General features: G+C 47.2%; 2 protein-coding genes across 2 annotated transcripts; one reads left to right on the top strand and one right to left on the bottom strand.

Annotated features, from left to right (window-relative positions):
- The first annotated feature begins 366 nt into the window (after positions 1-366).
- Positions 367-1,202, top strand: atoh1c (atonal bHLH transcription factor 1c). The gene has a single exon (XM_044017742.1). The coding sequence runs from the start codon at positions 563-565 to the stop codon at positions 1,136-1,138; it is 576 nt and encodes a 191-aa protein (XP_043873677.1). The 5' UTR covers positions 367-562; the 3' UTR covers positions 1,139-1,202.
- A 2,084-nt stretch (positions 1,203-3,286) lies between these two features.
- On the bottom strand, positions 3,287-21,226 carry LOC122762535 (wings apart-like protein homolog). Its single transcript, XM_044017741.1, has 20 exons — positions 20,879-21,226; positions 16,614-17,095; positions 14,229-14,979; positions 13,625-14,010; positions 13,247-13,371; positions 12,286-12,372; positions 12,031-12,201; positions 11,438-11,574; positions 11,234-11,345; positions 10,893-11,144; positions 9,590-9,701; positions 9,415-9,512; positions 9,234-9,310; positions 7,524-7,657; positions 7,311-7,426; positions 7,055-7,228; positions 6,248-6,467; positions 6,082-6,170; positions 4,067-4,162; positions 3,287-3,564 (listed from the first exon to the last, which is right to left on the bottom strand). Exons 2-20 carry the CDS (start codon positions 17,071-17,073, stop codon positions 3,499-3,501), a joined length of 3,663 nt encoding a protein of 1,220 aa, XP_043873676.1. The 5' UTR covers positions 17,074-17,095; positions 20,879-21,226; the 3' UTR covers positions 3,287-3,498.
- Positions 21,227-21,293: the final 67 nt, after the last annotated feature.

Raw genomic sequence — 21,293 nt, 5'->3', positions numbered from 1 at the left:
TGTGTGAGTGTGTGTGTGTGAGTGTGAGTGAAGTGAGATGAAGACGTGATCATGTGACGAAGATTTTATTCTTTTGTTAATAAAATCTGTTTCTTACTTTTTCTTCTGGATTATTGACTAATGATTGACATTTCTCTCTAAACTAAAGTTGTTTATTTTCACTTCAGTTCACTTGTTCATAACTTTAGTCACATCAATAAACATCTCATCTAAAGACAGAAGAATTTAAACTCTTCTTCTCTGGTTTTAGAATCAACCACGTGACTTGTTTTTATGTTTTTATCTCAGTGTTTGTTTGTTTTTATAAAATAAACTTGTTGATTTGATATTTTCTCTCTCTTCATCCTCTCACCTCCTCCTCTTCCTCCTCTGCTTGGCTGCCTCTCCTCCTCCTCCTCCTCCTCCTTTAATCCTCTTTTGATGAACTCTGTTAAATGACCTCCTGCTGTTTTGTTCATTAGCAGCACACGACCCTGTCCACGCCCCCGCGGCGCGCACTGCGCGTGCTCGCGGCCCATAAATGTGGTGAAACAGCAGAAAAGTTCCAGAGAAACTTTGGTTGATGAAGAAGAAGAAGAACAAGATGCCGCCGCGGAAAAGTCTCTTCTTCTCCGTGTCCCCTGAGGACAGAGTCCACGGACACGCGGCTCTGCACGCGGACTTCCACGCTCTACTGCAGCGGGGACCCGGGCTGGAGCGCGCGCGCACCACGGGCGGCTGCGACCGCAGAGACGCTCCGTGCGCCATCGTGGAGCTCCGGCTCGGTTCTGCCGCCAGAGACATCAGCAGCAGCAGAGACAGCAGAGACATCAGCAGCAGCAGCAGCAGCAGCAGAGACCTCCTGCAGCCGGACAGGGGCGCTGTGGAGCGGGCGCAGCGGCGGCGGCGCCTGGCCGCTAACGCCCGGGAGAGGCGGCGGATGCTCGGACTGAACGTGGCCTTTGACCGCCTGCGCAGCGTCATCCCGAACCTGGAGAGCGACAAGAAACTGTCCAAGTCTGAGACTCTGCAGATGGCGCAGATCTACATCAACACACTGAGTGAACTGCTGCACGAGGCCGCTGCGCCCGAGACACCGGAGACACCCGGGACCAACACAGCGGAGGGGACAGACAGCAGAGACAAACTACAGCTCTGATGATGAAGACATTAAAGACACCGTCAGTGATTTTCTTCATGTTTATAAAAACATTTTTGTTCAAAAACTTTATTAAATATATTTTTGCTATTAAAACAAAAACCTCCAGCACTTTTTCTTTAAAGATGAAAAAGGTCAAAGGTCAAAAGTGTAAATGCTGCAGATTTCTGTAAAAAAAAATGATGTGGAAAAAAGTGAGAAAAATAAAGTCTAAATTTTAGATGAAAATTCCTCTTTTTTTGGTTTTCATTTAAGACAAAGTCTTTGATATTTGTGACTTTTCCATTTAAAATCAAGTTTCAAGAGAAACTGATGTTTCATCAAAGAAATATTAGAGTTAAACTGTAAAGTGAAAAAGTTCAAAATGAAACAAAGAAAAGACGACAACTCAACGTGTAAATACTGAAAGTATCAACTTTTATTATTTTAAAATTATGTACATGTAACCAAAGACCAGAGTCTGTAAATTGATACAAAGAAGTTGTTTTTTTTCCCGCAGCTGCGACGACAACAACAACAACGACGACAACAACAAAGGCTTTAGAAAAAGAAAAATAGATTCAGGGAAAAAAGTAGATTCTACGTCTACATTTCAATTTAACAGCCTCTCACCTGAAGTCCCGCCCCCTCCTGCAGCTCCTCCCCCCTCCCTCGGTCTTCTAACAAGGAAACGTTTATGTACACAGAAAATATTTACAAAGAAAAACAAACAAACTTGTCTGTTTGTCCTCCAGACGTTTGTCAATAAAGCTGTAAACGTTCAGAAACAGTGTGTGTGTGAGTGAGTGTGTGTGTGATATGTTTAAAAACATTAAAATAATGAAGTTGTTGTTGTTTTCTGCTCAGATTAATGTGTTTAATTATTTCAGAATATTTAAATTTAAAGGTCAGATTTTGGGAAAAGAAGCAAAACTTTGACTTTAAAGTTTAGACGTTAATTATATTTTCTTCATATTTGATGATTTTTAAAGTTTAAACCTCAATCTGACTCAACATGACTCAGCGTGACTCAGTATGACTCACTCAGTATGAACATGACGCACTCAGTATGCTCACTCAGTATGACTCTGACTCAGCTGACTCAGCATGACTCAGTATGCCTTCCAGTATGCATCAGTATGCCTCTGACTCAAGTGGACTGACTCAGCCATGCTTATGCCCTGCTCAGGGAACGGACTCAGTATGCCTCATGACTCAGTATGCCCTGACTCAGCATGACTCAGTATGCTTCAGCCGAGCAACGTGACTCAGTATGACGACTCAGTATGCCCTGACTCATCGTGACTCAGTATGCCTCAACATGACTCAGCGTGACTCAGTATGCCTCTGTGACTCAGTATGCCCAACATGACTCAGTATGCCTCAACATGACTCATGCTCAGCCTCAACATGACCTCAGCGTGCTCAGTATGCTCAACAGCGACTCAGTATGCCTCAACATGACTCAGCGTGACTCAGTATGCCTCAACATGACTCAGTATGCCTCAACATGACTCATCGTATCAGTATGCCTCAACATGACCTGTATCAGCCCCAACTCATGACTCAGTATGCCTCAACATGACTCAGTGACTCAGTATGCCTCAACATGACTCAGTATGCCTCAACATGACTCAGAAGACTCAGTATGCCCCTCAGTGACTCAGTATGCCTCAACATGACTCAGTATGCCTCAACATGACTCAGTATGCCTCAACATGACTCAGTATGCCTCAACATGACTCAGCGTGACTCAGTATGCCTCAACATGACTCAGCTGACTCAGTATGCCTCAACATGACTCAACATGACTCAGTATGCCCTCATGACTCAACATGACTCCAGCTGACTCAGTATGCCTCAACATGACATGACTCATGACATGACTCAGTATGCCTCAACATGACTCAGTACGCCTCAACGTGACTCAGTATGACTCAGCGTGACTCAGTGTGAAAATGAGGGGGCGGGGCTTTGATCTGCATCTAAAGACTGTGATTCAGACAATGGATGCTTCTGATTGGTCGACCTCAGACACACAGAGGTCAGAGAAAAAAAGAAAGAAAAAAACAAAAAAAACAAAGATTCATGGACTCACTAATCGATCAGTGATCAATACTGAAGTGAGGGGGTGGGGAGGAGGGGGTGGGGTCAGAAAACACCTCCTTCTGAGCAGCGACTAGAAAAAAGTCAGTCAATTTATTTATAACAGAGAAATTTAAGATGATGCAGGTGTGTGTGAGAGTGTGTGTGTGAGAGTGTTAATGGTCAAATAAAACAGCGGAACTTTCCTTTAACTGGAGGAAGAGGATGAAGAAACACACGCCTGGTTCCAGCAGTGGTGATGATGATGATAATGTGTGTGTGTGTGTGAGTCTTCTCTAACAGTGCTCCAAATAATCAATAACCCTGGAGATGGACTTTTGTCCTGTGGTGCCGACGTCACACTGAGAGACAGACAGAGACAGAGAGAGAGAGAGACAGTCAGTTACCACACACACATCATCACATTAAAAGGTACAGTCTGTAATAATGTATCATATTAATGATGATTTCATCAAAAATATCACTTTTTAAAGTTTAAAACTATATTTGTTTTTTAAATATGTACATTTTTCAATTAAAAGGCTCCGCCCACAATTCACACAAGGGAACATGGGAGGATTTGAATTTCTTAAATTTTTTTTTATCAATCTCTGTTTCAATGATTATGGTCTGTTTTTGTTGCTGCAATCTGCCGTCTCACCACTAGATGTCGGCAAATCTCACATGTGGCACACAGCAGTTATTCTTGGTGTCATGTGTTTGTTCTTTGTCTTTAAACACTTGTTCTCAAAAGACTCTGAATGTTCTCGGTTGTAAAAAGTAAATAAATGTGTTAGATTAGCTGTGAAGGTGAAGACTGATGATGATGATGATGATGATGATGATGAACGCAGCGTGACTCACTGTGAGGTTCATGAAGTTGAGGAACTTTTTCAGCATTTCTGTCATGATGGAGAAATCTCCCTGAGGCAGGTTTTCTCTCACAGTCGTCACATTCAGCTGAGGAGAAACACACACACACACACAGTCACTGACAACACTCTGACTTTACAACAGGAAACCACTCACACACAGTGACAACACTCTGACTTACAACACCACTACACACACACAGTCACTGACAACACTCTGACTTTACAACAGGAAACCACTCTCACACACAGTCACTGACAACACTCTGACTTTACAACAGGAAACCACTCACACACACACAGTCACTGACAACACTCTGACTTTACAACAGGAAACTCACACACACAGTCACTGACAACACTCTGACTTTACAACAGGAAACTACTCACACACACACACACAGTCACTGACAACACAACAGGAAACCACTCTTTCACACACACACACACACTGACAACACTCTGACTTTACAACAGGACCACTCACACACAGTCACTGACAACACTCTGACTTTACAACAGGAAACCACTCACACACACACACAGTCACTGACAACACTCTGACTTTACAACAGGAAACCACTCACACACACAGTCACTGACAACACTCTGACTTCTACAACAGGAAACTACTCACACACACACACACAGTCACTGACAACACAACAGGAAACCCACTCTCTCACACACACAGTCACTGACAACACTCTGACTTTACAACAGGAAACTACTCACACAGTCACTGACAACACAACAGGAAACCACTCTCTCACACACACACACACACAGTCACTGACAACACTCTGACTTTACAACAGGAAACCACTCACACACCAAGAGTCACTGACAACACTCTGACTTTACAACAGGAAACCACTCACTCACACACACACACACACACAGTCACTGACAACACAACAGGAAACCACTCTCTCACACACACACACACACACACACACACACACACACACACAGTCACTGACAACACTCTGACTTACAACAGGAAACAACTCACACACACAGTCACTGACAACACTCTGACTTTACAACAGGAAACTACTCACACACACAGTCACTGACAACACAACAGGAAACCACTCTCACACACACACACACACACACACAGTCACTGACAACACTCTGACTTTACAACAGGAAACCACTCACTCACACACACACACACAGTCACTGACAACACTCTGACTTTACAACAAGAAACTACTCACACACACACAGTCACTGACAACACTCTGACTTTACAACAGGAAACTACTCACACAGTCACTGACAACACAACAGGAAACCACTCTCTCTCACACACACACACACACACACACACACACACACACACACACACACACACACACACACACACAGTCACTGACACACTCTGACTTACAACAGGAAACCACTCACACACCAAGAGTCACTGACAACACTCTGACTTTTCAACAGGAAACCACTCACTCACACACACACACACACACACACACACACACACACACACACACAGTCACTGACAACACTCTGACTTTTACAACAGGAAACTTCTCACACACACACACACACAGTCACTGACACACAACAGGAAACCACTCTCACACACACACACACACACACACACACACAGTCACTGACAACACTCTGACTTTACAACAGGAAACTACTCACACACACACACAGTCACTGACAACACAACAGGAAACCACTCTCACACACACACACACACACACACAGTCACTGACAACACTCTGACTTACAACAGGAAACCACTCACACACAGTCACTGACAACACTCTGATTTTACAACAGGAAACTACTCACACACACACACACAGTCACTGACAACACAACAGGAAACCACTCTCTCACACACACACAGTCACTGACAACACTCTGACTTTACAACAGGAAACCACTCACACACCAAGAGTCACTGACAACACTCTGACTTTGACAGACACAGACACAACCAGACAGACACACACAGAGGGTTATAGGACTGACCGGGCTTCCCTGACAGAGGCAGCCCAGCAGCAGTGCCGTGTACGATGCCACGATGCTGTCCTCCATGTGCTTCCCCGCGTGCTGCAGAGCTGAGGAGCAAACGAGAGGAGGATGAAGAGCAAACCTCCACATGTGCTGTTAAGTCAACAGGAAGTAGTAGTTGTACCTTTGTTGAGGTCCAGCTCCTCGTCCTCCTCCTCCTTCTTCTTGTCTTCTTCCTGTTTGTTGGTGTCAGTGTTGGCGTTGTCGTTGGCGACCCACTGGATCTCCCCACCCGTCTCCTGCCACTGCCCGCTCTGGTCCAGCGGAGCCTTCGGCGCCTCCTTGATGAGGTCGTCGGTCTGTGCCTCGGCCAGGATGGCGGCCCGCTCCCTCTGGAGAAACAGCTGATGAGGAAGATGAAGAAAGAGAAGGTTTAATAATGAGGACAATGTCGGAGGTGAGGAGGTGTGAGGAGATCTGAGGTGGTGTGAGGAAGTGCGAGGAAGTGTGAGGAGGTCTTACGTGGTGTGAGGAGGTGTGTGAGGATGTGTAAGGAGGTCTGAGGTTGTGTGAAGAGGTGGTGTGAGGAGGTGTGAAGAGGTGGTGTGAGGAGGGAGTAGGTGTGAGGGAGGTCTGAGGTGGTGTGAGGTCTGAGGAGGTGTGAGGAGATCTGAGTAGGTGTGAGGATGTCTGAGGAGGTGTGAGAGATCTGAGGAGGTGTGAGGAGATCTGAGGAGGTGTGAGGTCTCAGGAGGTGGAGGAGGTCTGAGGTGGTGTGAGGAGGTGTGAGGGAGGTCTGATGAGGTGTGAGGATGTCTGATGAGGTGTGAGAGATCTGAGAGGTGTGAGGATCTGAGGAGGTGTGAGGAGATCTGAGGAGGTGTGAGGAGATCTGAGGTGGTGTGAGGAGGTGTGAGGAGGTCTGATGAGGTGTGAGGATGTCTGAGGAGGTGTGAGGAGCAGAGAGCAGCAGTGTTGAGGAGCCGTGTACCTGCACAAGTGCAGCGATGGCGCTCAGGGGCCCCGAGCTGCCGATGTCCTGGTGCTCAGGGTTGAGGAGGACGGTGGAGTCGCAGGGACCCTGACCTCCTTCCATCTCCATCTCCATTAGACAGTATCTGTTCCTGGCACTGTACTCCACCAGGTTTATCAACAAACCCAGACCCTGGACACAGGAGGAGGACATCAGCAGGTCATCATAGAGTAGAAGACCGCTGTGTGTGTGTGTGTGTGTGTGTGAGACTCACCAGGACACGGATGTCGAACCTCTGCTCCTGTGGAAGATACTGAGGAACTCTGAGGACACAGTTGAGTGCTGTGATGATGAGATCCTCTTGTTCTCCTGTCTTTGTGCTGCCCCACTCTAAAACACACACACACACACACACACACGTGAACACAAGAGTGTGTAGCAGTTGTCATGCGGTTGCTGTTGTCATCGTGTGGTTGTTCTTCCTCACCGTTGTCATGTGTCAGGTTGAGCAGGACTCCGATGATGGCTCTCATACAGTTCTCTACAGCTTTACCCACCACTGAGTCTGAGTTCACCTCCCTGCTGTAACGCTGGATCATCTGCTCACACCTCCTCAGAGCTCTGACCACAGGGGAGGAGGAGACAGGAGAGGAAGAGAGGAGACAGGAGAGGAAAGAGTACTGGTTGAGTATTTGGCAAAAACTGTTAAATGACAAGGAATTGATAAATATTGAAAACCAAAAAATGGTTTGTTTTTATTTTAACTTGCGTCACATGATCACGTCTTTATCTCACTGCGAGACAGAATTTTCCAACAGCAAACTGAAGTTTGTAAACCACTCACTCTCCTACACCAAACCTCAGAGAGAAAACCAGGAGCTGCTGCTCCTCTGCTGCCTCGTGTGGTCACTTTGTGTCACTGAGTTAAGTCTAAATGAAATATTTTAAATGCTGAATTCATTAAAATAAGACATTAGAACTTAGTGATGGAAGCAGCAGTGTGTGAGTGTGTGTGTGTGTGTGTGTGTGCTGATTGAATTAGTGCTGCAGGCAGCTGAAACAGTCAGACAGTTTAAGAGGGTGGGGCTTACAAGAAACAAAGACAAGGAAACAGGACAGGAGAAAGAGTGACAAGAGGAAAAGCAGGAGTGAGTGTGAGTGTGTGTGTGTGTGTGTGTGTGTGTGTGCGCGTGTGGTTTGGAGGGTTAATCAAGTTAACGGTGAGGACAGCTGAACGCTCAGAGTGTGTCACCCACTGAAACAGCAGCTCTTTGTTGCTCACCCTCTCACCCCTCCTCACCCTCTCTGCAGATGTTCTGCAGGGGTGCAAAGGTCCGGTCACACAGAGGGTTAAGGAGGCGGAGCCACAAGTTAAATGAACTTAGCGCTGCTGTTTTTCAGATACCAGATAACAGAACGTTAAAATCAAAACAGTTTTCACCTAAATAATAACTTAGTAACACACACACACACACACACACGTACAGACACACACCAATGCTGTGACAGTGGTGTCAGGCCAAGCTCAGGGGTCAAAGGTCACTGCTATGACTGACAGAATGACACAATCAGGAAATTAAATAACAAAGCTCGATCAGGAATGACACACACAAAGACACACACACACACACACACAGATACAAGCAAGCGTGCGGTACCTGCACACACAGAGATGCATACACACACACACACACTATCGCAAGCACACACGCATAGAGAGCACACGCCGCAGCACACACACGCAAGACATGCACAGAGACACACACACAGACGCGCACACACACAGACAAGCACGCACAAGCACACACACAGAGACAGACAGACAGACAGACTGACACACACAGACATGCAGAGATCCACACACACAGACACGCACAAGGCATCATCACATGTTTCCACCATAAATAGATTGTGTATTAAATGTATAAAGGTTTGTGGCAGTAGCAGTCAGCCACCAGGGGGCGCCTCCTCTGTGGTTGTAATGAGGAGTGAACTGTCGTTCCAGCTGTTTGTCAGTGACCTTGACATTTAGAGGAAATGAAGATGTTCTCAAATGTCTGTTTAATGACGTCTTTGTTACATGAAGCAAAGTAACCAGAAAAACCATGAGCGCTCATCAAACTGAGTCTGTGGTTCAGAGCGTTACAGCGACATGTACATGAGATGATGAAGACGAGGAACAAACACAAGGACTCACTTGGCTGAAGAGTGGATGAGTGACGAGTCTTTGTAGGCGATCAGGTAACTCTGGTTCTCCGGGTTGTGGACTGTGACCTGCACACACACACACACACACACACACACACACACACACAGTGATTGATATAGTGATGTGTATCATGAATGTAAGAACATCATCAGACGAGTGTTTGACTCACACTCTCCAGGACACGTAAACACCGCTCTGCTCCCCACAGAGAAGACACCAGCTTCTCCTCCTCTTCCTCCTGGTTCAGGTTATCTACACACTCTTTCACTGTGGACACACACAGAGGACACACACATGTGGTCACACAGACACAAACCAGAAAAACTCACTGTCCCGTCTCTGACCTTTGTCCACAATGTGGTCCAGTCCTCCGAGGAGACGCAGCTCCTCTTTGAACCAGTCTCCTGCTCTCTTTGACGTCAGCGACAGCAACGTCTCCATGGCTAAGTGTCCCGTCTGTACAGAGACGCAAGCAGAGGGACAGACAGAGAGACAGACAGACAGAGAGAGAGAGAGAGAGAGTGTGTGAGTCATGTTGTGTACCGTGATGTTCTGTGTGTCTGTGTGTGTGTCATGTTGTGTACCGTGATGTTCAGTGTGTGTGTGTGTGTGTGTCATGTTGCCATGATGTTCTGTGTGTCTGTGTGTGTCATGTTGTATGATGTTCTGTGTGTCTGTGTGTGTCATGTGTGTACCGTGATGTTCTGTGTCTGTGTGTCATGTTGTGTACCATGATGTCTGTGTGTGTCCGTGATGTTCAGTGTGTGTGTTGTGTACCATGATGTGTGTGTGTGTGAGTCATGTTGTGTACCATGATGTTCAGTGTGTGTGTGTGAGTCGTACCATGATGTTCAGTGTGTGTGTGTGTGAGTTGTGTACCATGATGTTCAGTGTGTGTGTGTGTGTGTGGTCAGTGTGTGTGTGTACCATGATGTTCAGTGTGTGTCATGTGTGTGTGTGTGAGTCATGTTGTGTACCATGATGTTCAGTGTGTGTGAGTCATGTACCATGATGTTCAGTGTGTGTGTGTGAGTCATGTTGTGTACCATGATGTTCAGTGTGTGTGTGAGTCATGTTGTGTACCATGATGTTCAGTGTGTGTGGTGTGTGTGAGTCATGTGTGTTCATGATGTTCAGTGTGTGTGTGTGTGTGTGAGTCATGTTGTGTACCATGATGTTCAGTGTGTGTGTGAGTCATGTGTACCATGATGTTCAGTGTGTGTGTGTGTGTGAGTCATGTTGTGTGATGTTCAGTGTGTGTGTGAGTCATGTTGTACCATGATGTTCAGTGTGTGTGTGTGAGTCAGTGTTGTGTATCGTGATGTTCAGTGTGTGTGGGTGTGTGTGAGTCATGTTGTGTACCATGATGTTCAGTGTGTGTGTGAGTCATGTTGTGTATCGTGATGTTCAGTGTGTGTGGGTGTGTGTGAGTCATGTTGTGTACATATGATGTTCAGTGTGTGTGTGTGAGTCATGTGTGTGTATCGTGATGTTCAGTGTGTGTGTGTGAGTCATGTTGTGTATCGTGATGTTCAGTGTGTGTGGGTGTGTGTGAGTCATGTTGTGTACCATGATGTTCAGTGTGTGTGAGTCATGTTGTGTACCGTGATGTTCAGTGTGTGTGTGTGTGTGAGTCATGTTGTGTACCGTGATGTTCTGCAGGTCCAGGTGTTTGTTGTGCACTGTGTCACAAAGCTTTCTGATCCTCTCCTTCATCTTGGCGATCTCTCTGGCGCTGAACTGAGCGCTGGAGTCGGAGTCGGCCACGGCCCCGCCCCCCTGGTCATGGTCCATCTCCAGCAGCCGGATCATCAGGTCCAGACAGGAACGGTCCAGGTCCATGTTCAGACGGTCTCTGCTCAGAATGTACATCAGGGAGGCGGTGCACAGAGCCAGGTTCTGTCCAGACCACAACACTCATCATTTATCCATCTGTTCTCACTGATCTGAGGAACTTTATGTGACATGAAGCTGCATGTGGGCGTTACCGGGTGTTGTGGGGCGTCGTTGAGCGTCTTGAACACCTGAGTGACCTTCCCTCGAGCTCGCAGGTGCATCCTGAAGCTGGGCATGGCGCAGCGCGTCGCTAAGCTAATCACACTGAAGACAAAAACACAATATGACTGAAGGACTGTGGAGAAGAACAACGACACAACAGTGAGTGCGAGAGGGCGGGGCCAGTGGCGTCTCACCTGAGGCAGCGTGTGTTCAGCGGCTGCCCACTCTTCAGTCCGGTGGCCAGGTATTCAAAGTCGTCTGTGAACTCCTGGTTCTCTCCAAACTCCACCACGTCGTTAAAGTGTTTCACATGCTGGACCACAGTGTAGAGCTGAGCACGCACACACACACACACACACACACACAGTGTGAATCATGGATCCTCAGAGTAGAGTGACAGACAGACAGACAGACAGACAGACAGACAGTCCATATTAATCCCTTTGGGAGGTTCCCTCGGGGACATTAAAAGCTCCAACATTACAGGAGACAGGAAAGAAAAAGACCCCAGGTACCAAACACCATAAAATATAGAATATAAAAAGTAAAATAAAATATAAGATAAAAATGTACTATGCATATAATATATATGTATACACACACACATATATATATACACATATATACATACACACATGTATATATGTGTATGCATATATGTATACATATACATACGTATATACATACACATATACGTACTGTATATGTGTGTGTAAATATATATACACACATATACATATACATACACATGTACACACTCCCAGAGTGTGTGAACAGTTGTGTGTACCTCCTTGTGCTCTTTACGACACTTGAGTGTGGTGACCGTGTCCTGGTACAGGTCTGTGGGGAGGGTGACGCATTTGGTGACCTTGGGAGGAGGAGGCGGAGCCTTAAAGACGCCGTCGTCCTTCTGAGCTTCAGACGGCTCCTTACTGGCTCCTCCCACTGAGACGGACACCTGAGAGAGAACCAGAAGCAGACCTGTGAAGATCACAAGGTTTCACCTGTGCATGTGCGTGTGTGTGTGTGTGTGTGTGTTTACAGGAGCGCTCTGTGAGCTCAGCGTTGCTGGTGGTTCCTCAGTCTCCACCGCCCAGTGTCTGGCGTTGTAAACAGCTTTGGTGGGAGACTGAAACACAGACGACAGCAGCAGCAGATGAACACGTGTCACACGTGGAAACTGGTCCAAACACACACACAACACAAGACTATCCAAACTAAACACAGACGGCTTTGCATTTTTAAACAAAAGTCTCAAACGCATGAATCAAATAGTTTCAGCCCCACAGGTCAAAACTCTTACTCTTACTAAATCTAAACAAATGAAGAGAGAGAGGATGGAGAAGTGGATAATAAATGAAACTGAGTCAGCCAGCACTGATCAAACAGCAGGACACACACACACACACACACACACTGCCAAACCTGTGGTTGGTGGTTGCCGAGGCTTTCAATAGAAAACAAAAGACGAGAGAGAGACACAGAGAGGGTGTGTGTGTGGGGGGGGGTGGTGTTTGTTCCCTGCAGGGTTAATAAACTGAGACAAAAGCAGAGTTCAGGGATGAGCTCTGCTGTGTTGGACCATCAACACACTGGATTAAAGCCTCCTACTGTAATCTGGACGGACAGACCAGCACCGTCAAGCAAGGAGGGGGAGGGATGGGGGAGAGACGTGGGAGGGATGGGGGGTGATGCCATCTTCCTGCTGTGGCCCAGAGAAAAAAACAAAAATACTATCGATGTTCAATCCAATGTGATTGTTGGTGCCAAAAGAAGCTCGGTCTTTGTTCACAGTTTGTGGGCGGAGTCATGACTGACACTGTTGTGATGGATAAAGTTTGTTTCATGTTTTTTTTGTTTATGAAAAAAATCATCATTTCCACATTTGACGAGGGATATTTTGGAGTTTGTGAGACTTAGGACTGAGTGAATGATTTATATTTGATGATCCTCAGTGAGTGTGTGTGTGTGTGTGTGTGTGTGTGTGTGTGTGTGTGTCTGACCTTCTTGTGTGCACTGAAGATCCTCCGAAACGTGTCGGGGTTCTTGACGAGAACTTTGCCCTGCAGCGGCCTCCGGGGGGCGCTGGCCACCACCCTGAGTCCCTCCTCCGAGAAGTCCAGCACATCTAATGTGGGTGGAGTCACAACACATAAATGCCACTGACACCTTGTGGTTGTATGAGGTACTGAGACATACTGTGGCACTCACACCACAGTCAGCACACACAGTGCTGACTGTGGTGTGAGCGCCCCCTGCTGCTGATAAAACACACACACAGATGCACACGCTCAGATTGACCACACGAGGCAGCAGAGGAGTGGGAGAGTGAGCGTGTCAGATGTTCAGTACAGGGGTCAGGGGTCACTCTGGGTCCTCACCTCGTAGCGTGTTTTCCCTGCTCACCGAGTTCTTCTTGTTCTCCTTCACCGTCATCGGTTGCTGGAGAATCTCCAGCCTCTCGAAGGGATCGGGCGGCTCGTACGTCTCGTAGCTCTCCGTGTCTTCCGTGGTGACCTCCTCGGGTGTTGCCATAGCAACAGCAGCCTTCTTGGCCCGCCTCCTCTCCTTAAAGCCGCCCTCGTCACCATTGTCACCGCCGTCACTATCGCTCATGTCGTCAAAGCCAAAGTATTTGATCTTGTAACTGGAGGCGGGATCTGAGCTGTCCACGCTGTCCTCGTCCTCACGCATGTCCGTGTCCTCAAAGCCAAACAAGTCCAGCTTACTACTGTCCTTCTTTGACTTGGTCTGTGTTTGTCTGGGCCTGTGCAGAGGACAGGAGAGGACAGTCAGTGGACAGTCAGAGGAGAGGACAGGAGAGGACAGTCAGAGAAGAGGACAGGAGAGGAGAGTTAGAGGAGAGGACAGGAGAGGACAGTAGCTTATGCAGCAGTGATCTAAAACACGGGCATCTGCGTTGCACAGTGACAGCGTGGACGTTAAAGTGTCCACAGATGAGGGACACGTCAGCTGTCATCTCACCTTGTGTTTGGTTGCTCCGCCTTCTTCCGCTGCCACCCCGCCTCTCCCAGCTCTGTTGTGCTGCTGGAGGCTGCAGTACTGCTGCCACTAGAGGGCACTGTGTCTGTGCTGAACTCGTCCACCGCTCGGTCCTGGATGGTGACGTTACAGACGGACACGGACGAAGGGTGCAGCACCGTGTAGTCCCTCGTCCTGCCCCGCCCCCGGCCGCTGCCCGTCGTCTTGCTGCCACTGTCGGACACTTTGGGAAGATCGGAGCTAAAGTCAGAGCCGGCGGCGCCACTGGAGTCCTGCGCTCTGCTGGCACCCTGTTTGTTTGGCCTCCTGTATGTCCGACAGTTCGAGTTCCTTACAAGTGACGAGGACGACGAGGACGTTTGAGAGAAGTCACTCGTCTCCAGGAGGAAGTCCATATCACCGCCAAAGTCCATGTCCTCCCTCTCGCTGATGGTATGGAGACGAGGAGGAGACGGCGGCTTCTCCTGCCGGGTCTGACCCAGGTCACACCCGGCTGCTGTGATGCCCGCCGACACCCAGGAGAGTGTGGGGGCGGGGTTACGAGGTTCCTGGTTGGGCGACGGTGGACGAAGACCCACGATGGTGTCCCAGGAGTCGTAGGTGGACTCTGCTTTGGCGCCAGTCTTCAGGGTGGTGGTCTGTGCCAGCGGCTTCCTGTCACTCTCTGAAGCGTTTTGGTACCAGGAGTAACTGTGCTGGTTCTCTGGTAACGACAAGGAACTCTGCTGCCTCCCTGTGGACGACAAAAGGAACAGAAACACCAATCAATGATGATAAATATTCATCACCAGTGACCTCTGACCCTGTCTGGTCCTGAGCTGCTCTTCATGGACTCACACATGGACGACCGTGGCTAACAGCACTGCTAACACAAATCATAAAACAATATCTACATCTGCTCATGTCATTTTTACAAAAATAAAAGATCCAGAGCTGGTCAGAGCCTCAAGATGCATTCAAGGAACCTTGTACATCTCATTACTTCTACAAACACACATGAAGACAACGAACGAAACACCAACTGCTGATGCATTCAAGGAACCCTGCAAATCTCACCATCTCAAGAGACCAATAAAAAAGGCTGCTGCTGCCACCATGTGGTAAGAGAGGGACGAGACAAGTGGTGCAGGAGAACAACACTTACACCTCTGTACATACACACAATCTGAGTGTACTTGTCTTCAGAGACACAAGCAGGCGGTTCATGATGGTCTGAGGAGACACTTTTATCCCGGTTTTCATTGGTGAACGGAGAGAGACAAGACACTCGCACTGTAACCATCATGTTTGTTTTAGTCTGACGTGTGTGTTCAACTGTGGCATTCACACATTCATGATGAATGTGAACGTAAAATTAACAACACAATCGTTGAACAGTGTTGTGTTTCAGCACGAGTCAAACAACAGACACACACAGACGACGCTGACTGTGACTGCACCATGAAAACCACTGAAAACAGGTCACACACGCACACACAGACAGACGGACAAACACCGACAGAGAGACAGACACGGAGTCAGTAACACTGACACAGAGTCAGTAACACTGCTCCACTTCATTATGTCCTCTCTGGTTCTGGTTCAGAACGTGGAGTGGACTTCAGAGTCAGAACGACTTCACCAAGAGTGTGGGTTTGAGGGCTGACGACCGCAGAGCAAACCTTCACATCCTTCTTCATCACAAAGCTAAAACAAACATGTTTGTATGAGGAAAACAATGATTTTCTAATTACAACAACAATGTTGTCAAATGTCACATAAACACAACACAACTCCTTACATTTGCTCAGTTCTGGGATTAAAATCATTTGTGCAACGACGTTGTTGTAGATAATCATGACTGTGAAGGTTGCAGTCGCCTTATTTACAGACTGTCCTCTGTGTGTGTGTGTGTGTGTGTGTGTGTGACTCGCTCATATCGTCTCTCACCAACAGCAGCGACGACAAACAATGACAACACACGATTGGTCCACGATTGGAACCCCCCCACACACACACACACGTGATCATCACCTCCTGATTCTGATGACGAAGCAACTTCAAGCAAAGACTATCAGTGTCACAGCTGTGAAATGTCACCTCCATCTGCTCACAGCTGACTGGCTCAGGGGGCGGAGCAGTGTTGTTGTTACTCAACACAACCTGAGCGACTCCTGCTCACACACTCAATACAATGTCTAACAGTGAGATGGAGACGTCGCAGACTGTTTGTAAAGAGGGTAAAATCGATTTTGTCTTGACACGTGTGGAGAAAACTCTGTTTAGTCTCATGTTTCTATATTTCTAATCTCCCTGTGGATCCATCATTCATCTGAAGAGTTCTGTGAAGTCAACTCTAGAAATCTCAAACTAAAAACAATAAATTACCGATGCTGGTGCTCCTGCTGTTGAAGAACCGCGCCGTGTCCTCCGTCACCTTGGGCTGACTCCTCTCGCTCGGCAGCCATGACGCCCCCTGCAGGCTGGACCTGCCCCCCGTATCCAGAGACACGCTGGGCCTCTCCGCCCGCGGCGGCTCCGCCCACCCCGGCTTGACGGGCGACGGCTTGCTGCCGTTGCGAGACGACGACACCGGCTTGGACTCCTCGTCGCTGTCGAACCCAAACGGATCTTCAAAGCCGTCGCCGGAGGGGCGGGGCCTCTTGTGCACCCCCAGGACCGAGTCGTTCTTGGCGGCGCCGGGGCGCTTGGAGCCCACCTTGGCCTTGTAGGTGGTGTCGCCCCATTTGGTGCTGAGCGTGCCTCTCTTGGTGGACAGAACCTCGTCAAACTTGGACGTGCCCTCGCCTCCTTTACGGCTGTAGGTTTTACCAAATCTGGACGTCATTGTTTCTTCTGGGTCATATTCTCTGAAACACAACGACACAGACGATGAACGGTAAACACTTTTAACCACATTCATCTCAGAGGAGCAACACTCAACGTCAGAGGAAACAATGGATGATTAGAGTTTATATAGAAACATCACTGCTTCAACATCATTAAAGGAGACATATTATACCCTATTTCCCCCATTAAACTAGTTCCCTGGTGTCCTAATGAACATGTCAGTGACATGCTTTGGTCAAAATACCATAAGGATGAAGCATCATAGCAGTTCAATAACCCTCGGTTATAACGCTCGGTTTTGTGCATGGTCCCTTTATATGCAAATGAGACACAGGCAAACACACACCCACTTCTTCCAGGGGGTTTCTGATTTGTCCTCTTTACAGCGCTCACTCGCTCAGCTCCTGTTCCCTCCCCTCATTCCTCCCCCCCTCCCTCCACTAGTTGTCTGACAATATCAACATGGCAGCGTGAGCAGAAAACAGCGAGAGTGTCGTCACAGGAAGAGACGTCCTACATAAGGATGGAGCCGAACACTGTCCAACTGTAAATCAGTTAAAAACACTTAGGGACAGCACCACTGATCCACTGCTGATCGCTGCATAAACTGCTGCTGTATGTGACTGTATCAGACTGAGTCTATGCTCCGGTCATGGAGGACGTACTGAACAAATATGTTTAATTAGGACGTGTCAGAATGGTCAGTTATGACCTCTATGTGACCTTTTCTTAACAATGTGTGTGTTTGTACGTCGCTGACTAAATACGGCGACCGCTGGCCGCAGTCTGATGTGAAGTGGTGCGAACACACGAACACACGTTTGCTGACTTTATCCGGCACATTAGCTTCATATATAAAATCCTCTGTAAAACACTGTGCTCCACTGTGCAGCCACCAACAGCACACTTGTCCCTCTGCGTTGACATAATACCGCTCTTCCTCCCTCGCCTGCACTCTCGCAGGGACAAGGTGGAGCTAAGGTGGAGCTCTCCAAGTAAACTTACTGGTGGGCGGTAACATTCGCGGTGAAATGCGCATGCTGCCATCATAAGTTCAGGATATTCAACATGGAGTGTTTTATCACCTATACTTACACTAAGGGGGACCACGAAAACATGACTGAGTATTGTTTTTCCAAACTTTGGCGACTGGTAGGGCCTCCAGAGTCCCAAATATAAGTATTGAAATGATTAAAAAGTTGATTTAATGTTTTCATCACTTCTCTCGTATTGACACTCAAAGCTGCTTCACACTACAGTTCTGCATCAGGAGCAGCGTGGGGTTCAGTTTCGTGCCCAAGGGCACATCGGCATGTAGACTTGCGGAGCTTCTGAAATATGAATATTTTCTGCTTCCGTTGCTCCATAAAACATAGAAATCATTCAAACTGAATCATTTTGCTTCGTGGACAAAAACATCATAATTTCCAGAGTTTGACAAACACTGATCAATATTTTTTGACATTTCCTGAAACAAACGACTCATGGATGAATGTTTGAAGCCTGAACCTGTCATTCGTTGACTCACTTTAACTTTGACTGAACGGATAAAAAGTACAGACGATGTTCAGTGTTTTCACAGACGAAGCAAATGTATGAAACGCAGAGAGTGATACTGAAACTCAGAATAGACACACAAAACAGGTTCTTTAAGTGAACTAGTTAAACAGGTGAGTTATAAAAAGAGCTTCTACCTGGAGAGAGAGAGGAACATGACAGACTGGCTCATGTCGGGGTTTCTACCTCCACCAGAGGGCAGTAATGCAACGTCATGGATGAAAGCTGCGGTTTAGTACGGATGCCGACTTTGAAGTGGGAATGACACCTCCTTCATTTATGAGTTAAACATGGAGACTTGCCCTGGTGTAAGGATCATTGTACTGTACGACAGTAAAACACAAACATCTGTAACCTTACTGCAGTTGGTTTGTATCTTACCCGTGATTCTGTTAGGGTTCATTTTCATGTGAACAGTGTCAAGTGAAAAACAACAATACTTCATGATTAGACATAACAAGGTCTGTGTTAGAACTGCAGCGACTCATCGATGACTACATCGAACTGTCCGTCTGTTTGTGGCATTTCTTTACAGTTCTCCGTCTTTTTCTACTTCTTAAATATAAACACTCACCCTTTCTTTCTCCCCATCTCTCTATTAATTCAAGGATTGATGAATTAGTTCTGTCTGTGCTTCCGTCTGTCCACAACACTGTCCTCTAAAGGTCATGGATGATTTTGAACAAAGACACATTACTGTGTGCCAGTGGGACCCGCGTCTGTGCGTTCCTTTAATGTTCTGTGTGACATCACAGATGATGTCACTCACTGCCTGTGAACTACCGCGAAGGATGATGAAAGGAGAGTAATCACGTCCGTCTAATCACATGACTGTCCAACGACAGACAGACGACAGACATGTCAGTGACGAGACCAAGGAGCACTTCACACTGTGGACAGGAGACAGACCACAGACATGAACCCTGAGACGCAGTAACTGCACTGGTAACTAGTATTACTAACTAGTAGTAAAGACAGTAAAGCAAAAACTCCCACAGTCTAAAAACAGAATGGTTGTTTGTCTCTATTGGTGCTTTCTAACTACACAGTTGTAGCTCGGCTCAACCCAGTCTGTTATGGTTTTCCAGGGCTTCATAGCTGCTCCTCCCCGTGGGCGGAGTCATCTCAGCACATCTTTCTTCTTCAGTCACTGAAGTGAACGTGGTCTAAATCCACCTCACTCCTCTGCTAAATGCTGCAGATGAACACACGTCTGACAGCAATTTTTCAGTCTGTTTAACGTTGATCTACAGTTGGACATTGTTGGACAGTTGGACATTGTTGGCTTTGACGTCGCACGCTCATGACACTCTCTGACCAATTAGTGACCGGCAGCCTGATGGCGTCACATTTTAGTATGGGCTCAGCTGAACCTCGTCAGACGCACCAGGTTCTATCACTGAAGGAGAGAAATAAACACAGTAGAAAAGCCTGTGTTGGACTGAAGACCTGTCCAGGGTGTGACCCCACGCACAGCGCCCCCTGTGACCCTCATGTCCAGGATAAAGCAGTAGAACATGGATGGATATTGGTCTGTGACATTTGACAAAATCATCATTTCCAGGTTTCAGAAACAACATTCTACATTTCCTGAACCAAACAATTAACAGATGATTCGAGAAAACAATTGTTATGTTTGTTATGTTCCTACGCATATATATATATATGTATACACATACATATATACATATATTTCCTTTGTAATGTCTGCCATAAGCTTTCTTATGTAATAATGACAATAAAGTATGTCTGTTATTTTTAATATTTCAGTGTGTGTTGTGCAGATAGGTGTCTGTCTGTCTGTCTTTGTGATGGTGTTGGTGTGTGTGTGAGTGTGATGGTGTGTGTCACAGATTCAGTTTCTCAGCTGGTCTGACAAAGCTAGGCTAATGCTAGCTGCCAGCGAGCTAATGCCGCTAACGGCCATCAGCGCTGTTGCTAACGATAGCAGCGAAAATAACCATAACAACTGCACAAACACGTGACTCGCGTGTTTATAAACGTATAATCACACACCAGCGTGAGTATTGCGTCATAATTCAGTGCGTTTCTTTGATTTCTTCACACGTTAGCTTGAACTTCGTTAGCATTAGTCACTCAGGCTAACTGATTGACTACTAGCTGAAAGCTAACGGCTAACAATAAACACAAAGTGACATCGCGTTGCGTCACAAACAGGAAATTCAAGCGCAAACAAACTTAGCGCACAAACGCGAACATGAGGTCCGGTGCGCGCGGACACTTACTTGGTGAAGTAAAGGTCAGATCCGCACTAAACAAACACGGTCCGGGGCAGCGGCGGCAGAGGCGGCCGTTCACCGGCCACAGGAGCGGGGGCCTGCTGCTTCCTCTGCGGCTCTGCTCGGTGTAAACAAGGCCGAACACACGCCGCTCAGGGCGGATTCACGGCTTTGAAACACAGCAGTGAAACCCGCGGATCCAGATCTTTGAGAAAATAAGAGGTTTGTCTAACAGAAGCGGCGAAATCTGCTCAGTTTTTCACGCTAAATCGCTCTCGATTGTCTTCTCCGGATCTCGACGAAGGTTTCCATTGGACTCCCCGTCGGCGTCAAGTTATCGGAGACAACCGAAGTGTACGGAAGTAAACGATCACTTGTACAAAATCAAAGCCTTCAATGAACACGCGGAGAGAACATCCGG

This window comes from Solea senegalensis, unplaced genomic scaffold, assembly GCF_019176455.1.
Source record: "Solea senegalensis isolate Sse05_10M unplaced genomic scaffold, IFAPA_SoseM_1 scf7180000015786, whole genome shotgun sequence".
NCBI lineage: Eukaryota > Metazoa > Chordata > Actinopteri > Pleuronectiformes > Soleidae > Solea > Solea senegalensis.
Note: the sequence above shows the minus strand (reverse complement) of the source record. Positions and strands in the feature narration are given on the sequence as shown.